This window comes from Crinia signifera, chromosome 2, assembly GCF_055691185.1.
Source record: "Crinia signifera chromosome 2, ASM5569118v1, whole genome shotgun sequence".
Taxonomy (NCBI): Eukaryota; Metazoa; Chordata; class Amphibia; order Anura; family Myobatrachidae; genus Crinia; species Crinia signifera.
The window spans coordinates 118,875,870-118,890,992 of record NC_139218.1 but is presented as its reverse complement, the minus strand read 5'-3'; the positions used below and the strand labels follow the sequence as shown (position 1 = coordinate 118,890,992).

Below are 15,123 nucleotides of genomic sequence, written 5' to 3'. Positions count from 1 at the left end.
GCAATACAGTAACATAAAAGATGAGCATTCTATCCAGGCATTAGTTAGTGTGATCCTGTTTGCGTTGTGTATTTATGCAACATACATATTGTGCATATATTTTATATATTCACTAATTACTATCTAATGAGCATATTTATCAATATTATTTTTAATTAAAAAATTTGAAAAAAAAAAGGGTGTTTTGTCACCCAAATGTGCTAAAGGGAAATTGGAAAATTTGCTAAATTTTTCTCAAAGCCCTTAATATCACTTATTTTAATAGTAAGCAGATCTACTTTTTTATTAAAGATTTATTAAAATCTGATAAAATACTGGAGGGAGCCCGGTGATAATATTGCTGTCTACAAGTAACGTTATTAGTGCTTCCATCTGCTGTGGAGGATCTCATTCGTCAGAATCATCAGATCACCACAAGTGAAATTGTTGCTGCACAGACGATAAGCAAGGGAACTATGCATCACATAATCCACAACAAACTTGCTTACAGAATGGCAAAGTTTCTGTCAGAAAATCTAAAGTTGGCGAAACTCAACTGTTTCGGTACAAGGAATAGATTTCATTGCCAAGGTTGTCGTAATGAGACTTGGTGTCACAACTTCGACCCTGTCTTCAAACAGATGAGCATGGAGTGGCGGCATCCCAGCTCCATTCATCCCAAAAAAACACAATCACTAGCGAGAAGGCCAGAAAAGGGCACTCAGTTTATTTTTTCAAGGAGAAGGACCTCTACTCATTGACTGGCTGGAACAGGGTGGTGCCACAGTTAATGCTGACTGGTACATTGCTGAGGGTGAAACAGGCCATCAAAAACAAGCTCAGAGGCAAGCTCTCGAAAGGGATAGTGCTGCTCAAGGACAACACTAGGCCACGTGTGGTCAATCAGACCCTCAACCTGCTAGCAAAATTTTGATGGGAGGACCTGAAACCTCCTACATACAGCCCCAATATCTCCCCATGTGACTCCCATATCTTTGGCCCTTAAAAAAAATCTATGAAAGGTAAACGGTTCACCTGTGACAAGGTGGTGCAAGACACCGTGGAAAACTGGTTCCGTCAGCAACCCAGGAGTTTCTACACTGAAGCCATCCACTCTTCCTATGAGCTGGGATCAGGGCATCAATGCAAATGACAATTATGTGTAGTTGTAGTAATCTTACGCATACCCTGTAATGAAATATATCATACAATTGTCTCCATTTCATTTGGGCACTAATATATATATATATATATATATATATATATATATATATATATTTATTAAAAGCATAGATGCCTGGCACTCTGCTTGGTGGTTAGCAACTTGTGCGGTGCGCTGGATCCCCAATGGGATAAATAGTCATTCAAATTTATCACAGGCACTCACAGCATTCATCATTTGTAATCCCAAGGGAAATAAAGAAACCCACTCGGGTGAGTTATGCCAACGTTTCGGGTACTTGACCCTTTATCAAGACATGAAGAAAAAAAGTGACAGGTACTTACATTTATAGTAGAATCATATGAACAAACACCCAGTGCAAAAAATCAAAGCAACTCCCAGTAAGTGCGCCAAAACCCGGAGCTCCTATGACGTCATCCGTGCGACTCTGTGTCTGTCAGATTAGTCAGAGCCAGGGGGCGTGACAGGGGGGAGATTGTGCTAGCACGATCTATAAATGTAAGTACCTGTCACTTTTTCTTCATGTCTTGATAAAGGGTCAAGTACCCGAAACGTTGGCATAACTCACCCGAGTGGGTTTCTTTATTTCCCTTGGGATTACAAATGATATATGTGACCAAGTTGAATGACTATATATATATATATATATATATATATATATATATATATATATATATATATATATATGCACATGCACAATGGAGATGAAATAACTATTTTTCTAAAACACCCTTCTGTGAGAATGCTGAAACCATAGAAATATACAAAATCTCCAATGGCTATTAAATAAGGCACAAGTTAAAAAGTAAAAGTTAAATACATTTATGAATTGTAAAAAAGGGGGACATATACATAAATATATAAAATTATATAGACACAAAAATATAAAAATGGTGTACGTTTTAGGGAGAAATAAGATCAATTTTTCATGGTAAAAAGTACTGGATGTACAATGAATAAAAGGATAGTTTATCTTATGAGGTAGCAGCAGGCAGGAAAAACACCCAACCAGATGGAACAAGACAGTTTCAATGAAAAAACATGAAAAATTCATGTTGACTTTTTGACCTGTTATGTCATTATATATAAATATTGAATATTTGAATTTGGGGTCCACTAAAATATTATCCTGTTATCGTAGAGGTCGTAATCTGCGTGACATGTTGGTTAAGACCAATGTAGTCATAGATCCTGCTGCTAAAAAATCTAGTCGCCTTGGATGTAGTGTTGCACATGTAGTGCACATGTGTTACCTGGGGATATATTTCATCACCCACATTCGGGTAAACCTATTTACATTAAACATGCCCTCACATGCAATACCAGATTTAGGGTGACATTTAATAGGATGAGAGATTCAGAAAGTGAGAGATTTGGTAAGAAATCTCTAGTTTTTTAAAGCGACAATCATTTACACTGCAAAATCAAACTGGTTTTGCAGTGTAAATGATTGCTGCTTTAAAAAACCAGGAGATTTCTTACCAAATCTCTCACTTTATGAATCTCTCATCCTTTTAAAATTCCTCCATACTGTCTATGAAATCATCTGTCTATGTGGTTTAGTCTATGTGGGTAAGACTGAATGCCCATTTAGAGATAGGATGGCTCAGCTGCCCGCCGTTCATCCATAAAGAGTGCACAGGCCACTGACATGAGTATAGAGCCATTCGGTTGCCAGATATTTTTTTCAGTTTTTCCCATGGTTTAGCTACTTTAAAATATTGGATGATTGACCACATCCCCCTCAATTCGAGGTGGGAATCGTGACCTTAGACTCTTGCAGTGTGAGGCACGGTGGTTTGCATGACTGGGCACATTGGCCCCTAAAGGCCTTAATGAATACTCTGGCATTACCACTTTGGTTTGATTTGATTGTATTTATCTATCCTGTCATTATGTATATACATGTATATTGATGCTATATTGATTGCTTTGATGTTTATAATGAATTATTAATATTTCAAAGTATTTTTTGTAGTTTTATATGTAATATCTTTTTTTTTTGCTGTTTTACCTAATTTTGCTGTTTGCAAGCCGCGATGTTGCAGCTGTTCCCGGGCGTTCAATTTTTGTATGTCTGATGATGATGCCGCTGTAGGCATCGAAACATTGCATTAAAAGTTTATTGTTTTCAATTTGGAGTGCCGCATCTACCCTCCGAGTGAGGGCACTCAGCAAGCAACCATTTTAGGTGGCCGTGCCGGACATCACCTGTTTTCTTTCTCTCTATCTCTCTCAAATATATAGTGTGTCACCTGGGTTTCAATTATTAAAACTGACATTGTCTTAAGCAGTTCAATGTTTCAGTCCCATCTGTATTATCTGTGTTTTCTACATTGCAATTTGGTGTGGGGGCACCTGGGGATTCCACTGTTGGCATTCTGACTGTCAGAATGGTGACTGCCGGGATATCATTAGCATCCATACCCGGCAGCAGCTTTGTTATGCCATCTGTTATCGGACTTCTGCATGTTTCTTCCTCTCCTCAGCTCTTGGATTGTGTAAGTATCCTGTTTTTGCTTGTATTTATGTTTGTGTGTAATGTAAGTACACAGGGCCTAATTCAGACCTGATTGCAAAGCTGGTAGAAAATGTGCAAACCTCAGTCAAGGCCCCTTTTTTCGCTGGCAGTATCCAATCAATGCTCATGTAATTGATGACCCATTTTAAAACAAAATGTGCTTCCATTGGTTTGTGAGAGAGCTGGTGTTATAACCGGCAGTTGTTACATCATCCTTTCATGAAAAGTTCTAGTGGTTTTTCAATTATTTGAGATCAGGAAAAATGTGCTCTGTTGGGGATCCTCGAGGACCTTGTTTGGGAACCACTGATTTAGATGATAGTGTAAAACAATCTGTGCAGGTGTGGAATGAGGGGCCTGCTGCATGCATGCTGTACATCCCACTCATGGCATTCTTTCCGGGTTTCCTCCCCCAAACTGAGGGTTAGCCCTGCCCACCAGCCAATCAGGGGTGGAGATTTCCGGATTCCCCCACCTGACTGACTGGTGGGAAGGACTAACCCCCAGTTTGGGGGAGGAGCCAAAAATGTAAACAAAACATTCTTGCTCCAGTCCCGTGGGCTAAGAAGCAGATTGATTTTAGCCTGGTGCCTTGGTGAGTGAGTATAATTTCCTTCCACAGGTACCCAAATGGATACTACTGGAAAAGGGGACTGACCTATGGTGGATCCTATAGGTACGTATATTGTGTGAGATTGTAGTGTCTAATAAAGTTGACATATTATTTAACTATTGCATTGTTGTAGAACAACCTTGGACTGTTTTGAAATCCCTCATTAAATTACAGTGGGGAGCGAAAGTTTGAGCACCGCAGGCAAAAATTCATTATAATGTGCAAAAAGAAGCAAAGGAAAGATGGAAAAACCTCCAAAAGGCTTCAAATTACAGATTAGACATTCTTATAACATGTCATGCTGGGAGTGATGCTGTAGATAACTGGGGGAAAATAGCTTAAGATGATCCACAACTGGCAGGATTACTGGCACATTACTTCCTCCTTTGCCCCCTCAGCTGTACTACTGTGCTTGCGATGGCATCTAATTTGCCTTCTGGCATATGGTATGGATTTATACCCTTGATTACTGGTGCAGTGTGATTACTGGTGCAGTGGTGTTTCATGCATAAAAGAAAGTATCTGCACTTACTTAAATCCAGATAACACATGACAATGCATCTCTAATGTCAGAAAGTGTGACTAGAATATATTATATATTTAGATAAAGTTTGCCACCCTCTACAGTGTTTTTTATAACTTCAGGAGGAAAATGATACTAAGCGGGTAGCCACAGACTGAGAGTGTGGCATACAAAACTAAAGCAGTGTTGTGTGGCTCTTATAAGACTTATGTGAGAAGACTCTGCTTTAAAGCCAAACTTTTTATATACCTTTTATTACTTTCATGCCAATTTATTATATGCATATTAGCTGTAGTACATTGGAGGCCGAGGTTAAAAAGAGTTGAGATACAAATAATTAACTCTCATCCTAACATTACAATTATATGAACAAATGTTTCTCAAATATTATTCATAATAAACTTTATATATTGGCCACCACATGTGGTCCACAGCGCCATACATATGGATCATTTTAGATCCTCACGAAGGGGTTGCATATTCTCCTATATTTTTTTATTTACAATAAGGGTATGTACCAAAGTAGAAAATCATTGTGGTGACATTAGATTGTATACAAAGTTACAAACAAGAATGCGCACACAATTCGCACCATTCCTCCCAATGAATAATGACTCAGACAACAGAGTTGCAATTAAAGAGGTCACAGAAAAATTGATTGATCTAATTGAATTGGTAGATTATAAGCGGAGAGAAGCAGTGCGCACCCGCAGCAACAGCACCGTAATATATATTTTTAATAAAAATTTGACAGAAGACATTCTGCCCTCGCGTATGTGGGTGAGCAGTACCAATACCCTTCCAAGCACTGGACCCTACCCACATCTCGCCAGTTTCCTAGCGGAAATGCCGGACAACTGTTATTGCGCATCTAGATTACACCATGGTTCACTTCTTCCTCGCCAGCTGCTCCCCATTTGCTGGTAAACAATTATAGTTATGATCACTAAACAGCATTTCAACAAAATCAAAAACACACAAATTCCAAATCTTACAATGTACAACTTATCGGGTGAGTGGGTCTTCACTGGTCTACAAGAACAAAAAGAGAGAGACTGTTCATTTGTCCCCCTTTTAGGTATGCTCCAGGTAGCTGCTATTCTGGTAATTGTAAACCTTGCCTGCCCCGAACTTCCTCCCATACCCTTGCAATCTAACTAAACATGTTGGCCAGGTTCCTCTCCATAAAAAAGTACAATGCTTACAGAGTCTACTTTAACTTGACTACAATGAAATATCATATACTGTAAACTACACTGTATTTGGCAGTATATCGGTAGGAAACATTAATAATTGCATTGATGCCGGGTTGGGGTTCGGTGGTGGTGGGTCTGGAGGAACCCTGTGCTCCTTTGGTAGTCTTGTCACTCTTGTGGGCTGCTGCACTGCCTGCCATCCTTGAGGGTTCTAGTGTGGTTCCTTTGACAGGGGAGTGTGAAGCGGTAAGCGCTGTTATGCCGGCGGCCACTCGCCCTCTCCTGCCGACAGAGCTGCCTACTCACCTAATCCTGCTCTGGTGCGCTAGTGCTGTCCCCGCTCCTGCTTGTTCCTTCTCCCAGGCAGCATCCTCCATGTCTCTACTCTCGTACTGATGCTGGCAAGTCACTTTCTGTGTTGGCGAGTTGTTGCACCTGTTGCCGTTCATCTGGTCACTTCCTTGTCTTTCTTGGTGGGTGGTATTTTGCTGCGCTTTAGTTTCCCCAACGCGTTTTGGCCTTTGGATGGGCCTTCTTCTAGGGAGTTCCTGGAAACTTCCTAGAAGAAGGCCCACCAAGAAAGACAAGTGATACACGTGGATATTGTAGTACTGTAGTAGCTGAGGATATTTCTGTATCCTCCGCCAAGTCTGCCTAACACTGGCATCTACATGCAAATGTGAACCCTGGCACTGATCACACACCAACACACATTGTAATAAGTAAGATAAATACATGTAGTTAATAAAGTCACACTGCATCGGTAAGAAACAAATAAAAACTAGCTTGGCATTAAAACACATACTTAAAGAACCATTAATACAAACAATCTGACCCATACACAATTTCAGAAAAAATGGTGACCACTTTACTGATACCACCAATTAAATCTTATCCAAAAACTGACCTCCCTCCCCATCCCTACCCCTTATTTATAATTATCTCCCCTAAAGAACAGTTTTTGTCTGATAAAAAACCCCACATTGAGTGAGACTTCAGATGTACAGTATGGGAGCTGCCCAAAAGAACTCACCCCAAACTGATGCGTTCTCTTCATGTCGCATTCTTCCCTCATGGTACTACTCATACTCCTTGTTGCAGTGTGAGAAAAGACCGTCTGTCTCTGCCTGACTCCACACAACTACTTGTGCACCCGACAATGGCACTTATTCTGGTCGGTGCGGATATATCCGCGTGCGTTCGGGCCGCCGATGTTTTGTATCTGCGCATGTGCAGAGGCGTCTCTGCGCATGTGCGAGCGGGGCGTACAGCCAAATCCCGCATGATATGTTAACACTCCGAACAGGGGGTGGAGAGGGGCGTGAAGGGCTATTTGGGCTCATTACCATATGCATACGCCCCGCGTTTCATGAGCGTTCCCATGAAAACGCTGGGCGCACGTATGGTAATGCGGCCGTGACGCACGTGTAGGGGGCGGACATATGACATCTGCCCGCCCAGATCCCTGCTTTTGCACGGAAAAATGTCCGTGTGGTCTGAGGTTGCGGGAGCTGGTGGAGCACTCGGTCCTGCATTCGATGGTCTGCGACCATCAAATGATGGGGGAGGTTCCCTTAGATGGAGGAGGCGTATTCCGTAAAAAATACACGTGCGGTCCGTTCGGCCAGCTTCTTACCGCGTACGGACGGAGTTGGCGATCCGTATGGAAGTCGGGGTTTCGCACGCACGGTCCTGGCCGCATAATCGGATCCGGCCGCACCGATCAGAATAAGGGCCAATGTGCTTATGCTGCACTGCAGGCTTCTAGGAAGAATGGTCCGGCCAGTGTGATGCCCAGATGGCAGCAAGGCCACGTTACTCACTAATACAGCCAGCGGATGCGAGCCGAGATCCGACCGCTGATATGAGTGGTGCACCAAGTTGTGATATCTCTGGCTCCTCTATTCGGGTGCTAGTGTGACAGACCACTGTTACATGTGTGACAATAGAGGGAAACGGAGACAGCACAGTCGGGGGCACCGCTCATATAAGCAGGCTGCACAGTGGTTGTGTGGCGTCAGGCAGGGACAGATTACCTTTTCTCTGACTGCCACAAATGCACCCACCCTGCCTCCACAGTCCAGCCCGCCGCTGAGCACTAAATTGGAAGGCTGTGAGGTGAGGGTCTTAAAAGAACAACTGAACTAAAAAGTTCAAAACGCTTCTGAGAATCGCACTGTGTGTGGGCACCATTAGGCTGCAAGTCGGAATGATATGTCTGTGCTGTGGGAGGGGGGGTAGTTAGGGTTCAGCGATTTGATATAATCAAACATTTTTCATATTGTTTAATCAAATTTATTTGTCTTAATTATCTAGTACTTTAAACAGTTTCGAGACTTCTTGTCCTATCATTTTCAGTTGACATTTCTTTTACCAGATTTCTTTGTAGCTCTGTCTACTGTGTATTATAGCAATATGCTAACAGCAGCAGTACCCTCACGCAAACATGAAACTTAAGTCCAAGCAGAATAAATATAATACTGCTTTGTACGTGTCATTGTGATACCCGTGTCTTCTGAAAGTAAGAAAGTACTGGAGACTCTGGTAACCAGCGCTGTTTCACCTGGACAGTTCCAAAACTGTTGATACTGCACTCTTCAAAAGTGATACAAAATTGTCCAGTTCATCTTTATTATCTGTGCCCTGTTTTACTGTAGTCTTTAGTGAAAGTGAATCTTTACAAAGCATCAACTCTACAAGAAAAATATTTTCTGCAGTGTCTTGTGCATATAGGTAGGATTTCCAGGGCTGTGTACCAGCTTTGCTCTTGGCGATGGTGTAAATGTTCAGCACATGAAGGGAACTTTGTAGAAGGTCTGGCTCTACCTCTTTCTTCCATTCAATATCAAAGCAATCTTCTGTAGATGAACAATTCCATTTTTTCTCAAACATCTCTGGGGTGATTGCAACATCACTACTCAGTGTTATAGGCACAGGGGGCTCTTGGGAGACTTCCACGTCCTCTGATGAATTTAGTTCTGTTGTAAAACAAAGCAATTGAAAGTAAGTGACATAGATTTGCTCAGCAACATAATGCAGTAAAACCTCAGAGAGATATCAGAATCAGCTTTATTTGGCCAGGTATACTTGCGGATGGAATTTGATTTGGATTGCTGTGCATCATTGACCCCTTCACTGAGGAGAATGAGTCCCAGTTGTCAACCACATGTGAAGACATTAGATATTTCTTAACTTCCTCATTGGTCTAAATGACAGGTGGGGATATTTATTTATTTGATAACAGTTTCCTATATAGCACATATTCTGCAGCGCTTTACAGAGAGGGGTGTCTTTCCATCTCTGAATATTAGAGGAGTGCGGGTTCGGATTTACTTGAATCTAAAGCAGGATCATATTGGCTGTCACATCTTTTGGATAGCCAATCAATAATCCTCTGTTAACTTCGTCCAAAAACACATAGGATCTGAAAGAAGTAGGATGCATGTGTGTTTTCAGGGTAAAATCTCTGGATAGGTGCTGGAATTGGGACTAATTGGATAGTCCACGGTGGCTAAATTAGCCAGGGTAATGTACAGAAGTTAATTGAATTCCGTCCAAGTTTCTAAAATAAATCAATAGAGCACTAATTTGAAAAGCACAGAGGTTAAAAAGATTTGATTTAAAAAATATATAAACTAACCTGCTACAAGCTGTTTTGTAAAAAAGGGTAGTTCACATTTCACCGAGCTGGTAGCAACAGATCTGCACTGCTTGTTTTCATATAAAGGAGCCAATGTGTTAAAATCCATAACCCAGCTATTAATTGGCGGTTTTGTTTGATCTACTAAGACTCCCAATGATGTGTCTGATTTAGGACTATTAAGCACTTTCTGCGCCTCCTTTTTTCCAGTCGATAAGAGTCGGTAGTATAAGAGGCCCCGATCTCGTACAGCCATGTTCATTTCTTCATCTATGAAATAAAGCACATAAATAATATTATCATTGCAATGTAATCTATAAAGTGACAGAAACATGCTCTCATAACTTAACAACTGAAATATAACATATATGATACAAATATCCAAGTGATAAGAGGAATCAGACATTGAAAATACTTTATTTTTTTAATTCTGTAATTGGACTAGATACAGAATTTCATTAAGGAAGAAACTATAATTTAGTACATCTATATTTAACTACAGTAATATTATGCATATGTCTTGTCCTATACTGGATTATAATGATTTCTGCTGCATACTTTTAACCTTGATGTAATGTACGTGAGCATTATTAGAAGTATTGGATGAAGCTGCACCACATTTAAATGGGACATTGTATGGTTTGAAACCTTTTATAAACTTGTGCAATTCCAATTAATTATTATAGTTAATTTATTTGGTTCCTCAAGTATTCATTCTACAGTGCCTAACAATACATAAATGAGCGAAACTGAAACAACAACTTACAGTACAAGGCAATTTATGACAAGCACACAGTAAATAAAGAGAGAGGCATCAGGGGACAGGAAACTGAAGTCATTATTAGGGGGTTAGATGCTATATACAGTATATATTCTAATAGAGGAAAAAGCACATGAAGAGAGAGATGGCTCTATTCAGGACATATCTATTTGAATGGTAAGGGTGTAGGAAGAAATCTCTTTGGGAGGAACTCCCTTGTGACGGATCCTGTATCCTTGTGAAACTACACTGTGAACCCAAGGATTCTGGGCAGAGAGAGCCCAAGCATCCCGGTACAGCAGAAGACGACCCCCCACTCTGTTCCCAGAATTGGGAGCCTCTATCCCGTCATGAGGAGGGATTCTCCTCTCCCTTGGCAACCTGTTTTCTTGCAAAGGCACCAAAAGAGGACTTAGAAGCCTTTCCTTTGCCAGAAGGGAATCTTCCTCTACCAGGCTGGCCTCTGGTGGAAGCTCCCCCCCCCCCCGAAAGGAGGGACGTAAGGACGAAAAGCTGCAAACCTACAAGCTTCCTGTTTAGCAGCCGTTGTGGGAAGAAAGGTGCTCTTCCCCCCTGTGGCCTGTTTGATAAGGGATTCCAGTTTTGAGCCAAAAAGCAATTCCCCCTTGAAATCCAGTGCTTCAAGAGACTTCTTGGACTTGCCATCAGCTTCGCAAGCCTTAAGCCATAAAGCTCTCCTGGCCATCACTGAAATGGCCGACACTTTTGACGCCATCTTAACTCCCTCTTCTCCAGCCTCACAAATGTATTCAGCTGCAGACTTTAACTTTTCTGCCAAAGCAAAAGCTTCTGAATCAGGCTGAAGCAGCGAACACAATGTATTTGCCCAAACCATCATGGCCTTAGAGACCCAGGCTGATGCAATAATGGCTCTCCTGCTCACCGGGGCATCCACAAGTGGAATCTTTTTCCACAATTTAACATGCTCCTCTGGCATGGGATATAAGCTTGAAAACCTTTTGGGCATAAGGAACATTTTATCATGTGTCTCCCCCCCCCCCCCAACAGTTCTTTGATGCCTTCATCTGAAGGAAAGTTAACTGCATCTCTGCACTGTTTCTTAAGCACACCTTACTGGGATGTCTTATCCACATCAGATACTGTAGATTTAATGCCTGTTTAACAGCCAGTATTAAATCTTCAATACCAGGGACAGAGGATTCAGTCTCTTCCCTCTGATCCCAAAACATCACTTCAGCACACTCTCCTTCTTCCTCAGAGTCTACATTAAGAAGAGGTGGTGTGGATAAAGGGTGCCTGGGTGAAACCTCAGGATCCCTAGCAAACTGTTCCATAAAAGTATTAATCTTGTGGACACTCTGAGCAGTGTCCTGCATAGCCTGTAACAATGCAGGGTCCCCCTGAGAGGTAGGAATAGCGCCAACAGAAGGTTGTGGGGATGAAAATGGCATTGGAGATCTAACCAATTCATCCCTCTGTCTATATAAAGCCTGTACCAAGGCAGACATATACCTTACCAGGGCAATATTGGTAGATAGTAGCGCTCAACCTGGGTGCTGGCAGCTTGGTCGAGTTGTCCAGGCTCAAAGGAGTGCAGATAAATAGGGAGACGGGTGGGGAATGATGGGGTCTCCAGGTATCCAGTGGGGGTGGGCTTGCACTGAGTCCAGTCCACCGGCTAGGTGTTCTGTGCAGCGGTGAATATTGGGGGGGAGGTTGGCAGTCCGGGGTTGGTGGGTGGGAAACAAAGTTACTTGATACCGTTGGTGCTCCAATAGTGTCACCAGGGGCTGGCGTCCCTGCACCACTGGTGGTGCACCGGCACGTACCTGGCTCCTGCTCCTTACTCCGACTGTTCCTCGCTGTCAGTGGAAACTTGTCTGGCATCTGCAGAGCCCTGCAGCACGCCGTTGGTGATCCAAGCCGCTGCTACACTGACAGACGCGACTTCCGGGGAGTGGGAGTGGCCCCCTTTGAAACCCTCTTATACCGGATAGACAACATGCTAAAACATCCTTGACAAAGGCCCCCAGTGGGCAGAAACACGTTGGAACACACCAGACCACTACAGTCTCCTCCCCACACTAGGGAGTTGAGCGCACGCCACTCCACTGACTTCGCGCTTCCGGCAGATGCACATAGCCTGAACCCGGAAGTCGCGTCTGTCAGTGTAGCAGCGGCGTGGATCACCAACGGCGTGCTGCAGGGCTCTGCAGACGCCAGACAAGTTTCCACTGACAGCGAGGGACGGTCGGAGTAAGGAGCAGGAGCCAGGTACGTGCCGGTGCACCACCAGTGGTGCAGGAACGCCAGCCCCTGGTCACACTATTGGAGCACCAACGGTATCAAGTAACTTTGTTTCCCACCCACCAACCCCGGACTGCCACCCCCCCCCCAATATTCACCGCTGCACAGAACACTTAGCCCGGTGGACTGGACTCAGTGCAAGCCCACCCCCACTGGATACCTGGAGACCCCATCATCCCCCACCCGTCTCCCAGTATCACACCGGAGGGAGAGTCATACCAGACCGCAGACACACAGTGCAGCGGTACTCTCCCCTCTCTTCCCCACAGCACCAGCACTGTCAGAATATTTTGGTTGCAGAGCAGTTTATACTTATACACTGTGTCCAATACTAATAAATTCTTTGTGCTTCACCCACTCATATCTGCATCTTTCTTACCGCCGACATAACACACCATCCCACTTATTTGGGGACACATTTATAGAGCTAGTGCGCTGGTCATTATCTATCTATTTATATACCTTCCCAGAGCAGCTGCCCACGTAGGCTCAGGTTGCTCAGACCTCTGGGCTTGCACCCCACTGGGTACAGATTCACACGCAAGGCACAAATCCCCATGGTCCATCTGTTCAGCAGTTAAATTAACCCCACAAAATTTGCAGTTAAGTAACATGGCAGCATTCTGTCAGCCTCTGCTGCGCTGTCAGTGTGAGGAAACTTCCTCTGGAAGCCTCACACTCTATTTCTGCACTAACTAGGTGAAATAAAAAAAATATATATACAAACCCCTAGCTACTCTAAAACATTGCTGCTTCAGTATAGCACCCACTCCGGTGGGCACCTAAAACGAACTGAGGAATGCTGGGATGCAGAAGGGAGGAGCCTGCCTCTCTCAAAGATTTAGCAAAGGTGCCTGGCTCCTGCGGACCCTCCTACACCCCTTGGTGGAGCTGTGTCACCAGGATGGATGTAATAGAAATGTGGTTTATTGTGGCAGAATGATTGCTATTCTCACTGCAAGCAAGCAATGTACAGGTGTATTTTTAACATTGATACGCAGCTTAAAAAAGGTGCATTATTAGGGTTTATTTACCAAGTTTGGAGTTATTTTGAAGATGGGGTGTTGCTATGGGCAATCAATCAGATTTGATCTATTATCTTCTAGGAGGTGCTAAATAAATAAGTAGATTCTTTAATCGGTTGCTATGGACAACATCCCATCCTAAATAGAACTCCCATATTATACAATGAACCCCTATATGTGTGTGTGTAGGGGGGGGGGGGGGGGAGATAGGATTGTGATTAGATCCAGCTGCAACAGAATCAAATAATTTCTACAATAAACTTAAGTCCAGAGTAGAGTTGTTGAACCACAGAACAACAGCAGAGATTCAGGGCCTTGTAATATCATTGATAACACTATTATTTCTGAATCTATAAGCAGTAAGTACTTACCAATACAATAATGAAGAAGTCGCCCCAGCATGTCCTGACACTCTGCTGGTCGGAAGAGGAACAACCGTGCAAGAGCTGTGAGTAGCTCCAACTTTACAGTAGGGGAGGTCTCTGTCTTAACATTATCGACGTACTCTTCCAAGACATAAGGTGCATTTGGAATGAGCTCTCCGTGCATCCCCAGAATCCATATTAATGCTTGCTTTCCCTGTGGATAAATGATATCGGCTTACATTACATAATTAGCAACCATCAGCCTGCCCAGAAACCAACAGGCAGGTCAAGATATATCAAATCTGCTTATATAACACTGGATTGTGTTTGGATAGTTTACGGATGATGGAAGGAATAGAGCTATTTACAAATATGTGCAATCATGATTTTATATTTATATCAATGAAATAGACAAAAATCTTTTTCTCTGTGGCAAAACATGGAATGAATTTAATACTTACTTCGTTGTCCTGCACTTTTTCTTCACAACCAGGAAGGCTCTGGCATACTAACGTTGTGCACTGAGGACATAGCCAAACAAGGTCCCGGAAAGTCTGTATGACAGCTGTAACACAAGAGACCTTGCCTTATTGTCAAGTATATAGAACTAATTCAATAATTTATACAAGTAATCCATTCCCATCCACAAATATTACAATATATTCTATTGTCTAATTGTATGTCTCTTGTTGCTCATAATCTGTAGCAACAATAAAGAAAAAAGTATTCATACTGCCTAGGGGCACTCACTGGAACTACTGTTACAAGGTTCTGAATGCATTAAAAATTATTGTGAATCCAAATATAAAGTAAAAAAAGGAAGCACTCTAATAAAACATAACTTTTAATGTTGGTATTATTATTATTATAAGTCATTTTAAAAAGTCAGTGAATTATAGTTTAACAGTGAAATGAACAGTGAGACATCATGATTAAAATTTCAATAAATTGGACGGTCTCAGAACTGTCTCCTGTAATTATTGCCTGTTAATTAGCAACCAAAACTTGTGTGTTATTATGTTATTTCTC

General features: G+C 42.4%; 1 protein-coding gene across 1 annotated transcript in view; it reads right to left on the bottom strand.

The window, feature by feature from the left end:
- Window positions 1-5,063: 5,063 nt before the first annotated feature.
- The window catches only part of AP4B1 (adaptor related protein complex 4 subunit beta 1), a 39,323-nt gene continuing 29,263 nt past the window's right edge, over window positions 5,064-15,123 (bottom strand). The window contains exons 8-11 of the mRNA XM_083172763.1: window positions 14,556-14,659; window positions 14,101-14,308; window positions 9,656-9,925; window positions 5,064-8,993 (exon numbers count right to left, since the gene is read on the bottom strand). Of these exons, the coding sequence (XP_083028889.1) occupies window positions 8,575-8,993; window positions 9,656-9,925; window positions 14,101-14,308; window positions 14,556-14,659 (1,001 nt within the window). The 3' untranslated portion in view covers window positions 5,064-8,574. The remainder of the gene's footprint in view (window positions 8,994-9,655; window positions 9,926-14,100; window positions 14,309-14,555; window positions 14,660-15,123) is intronic.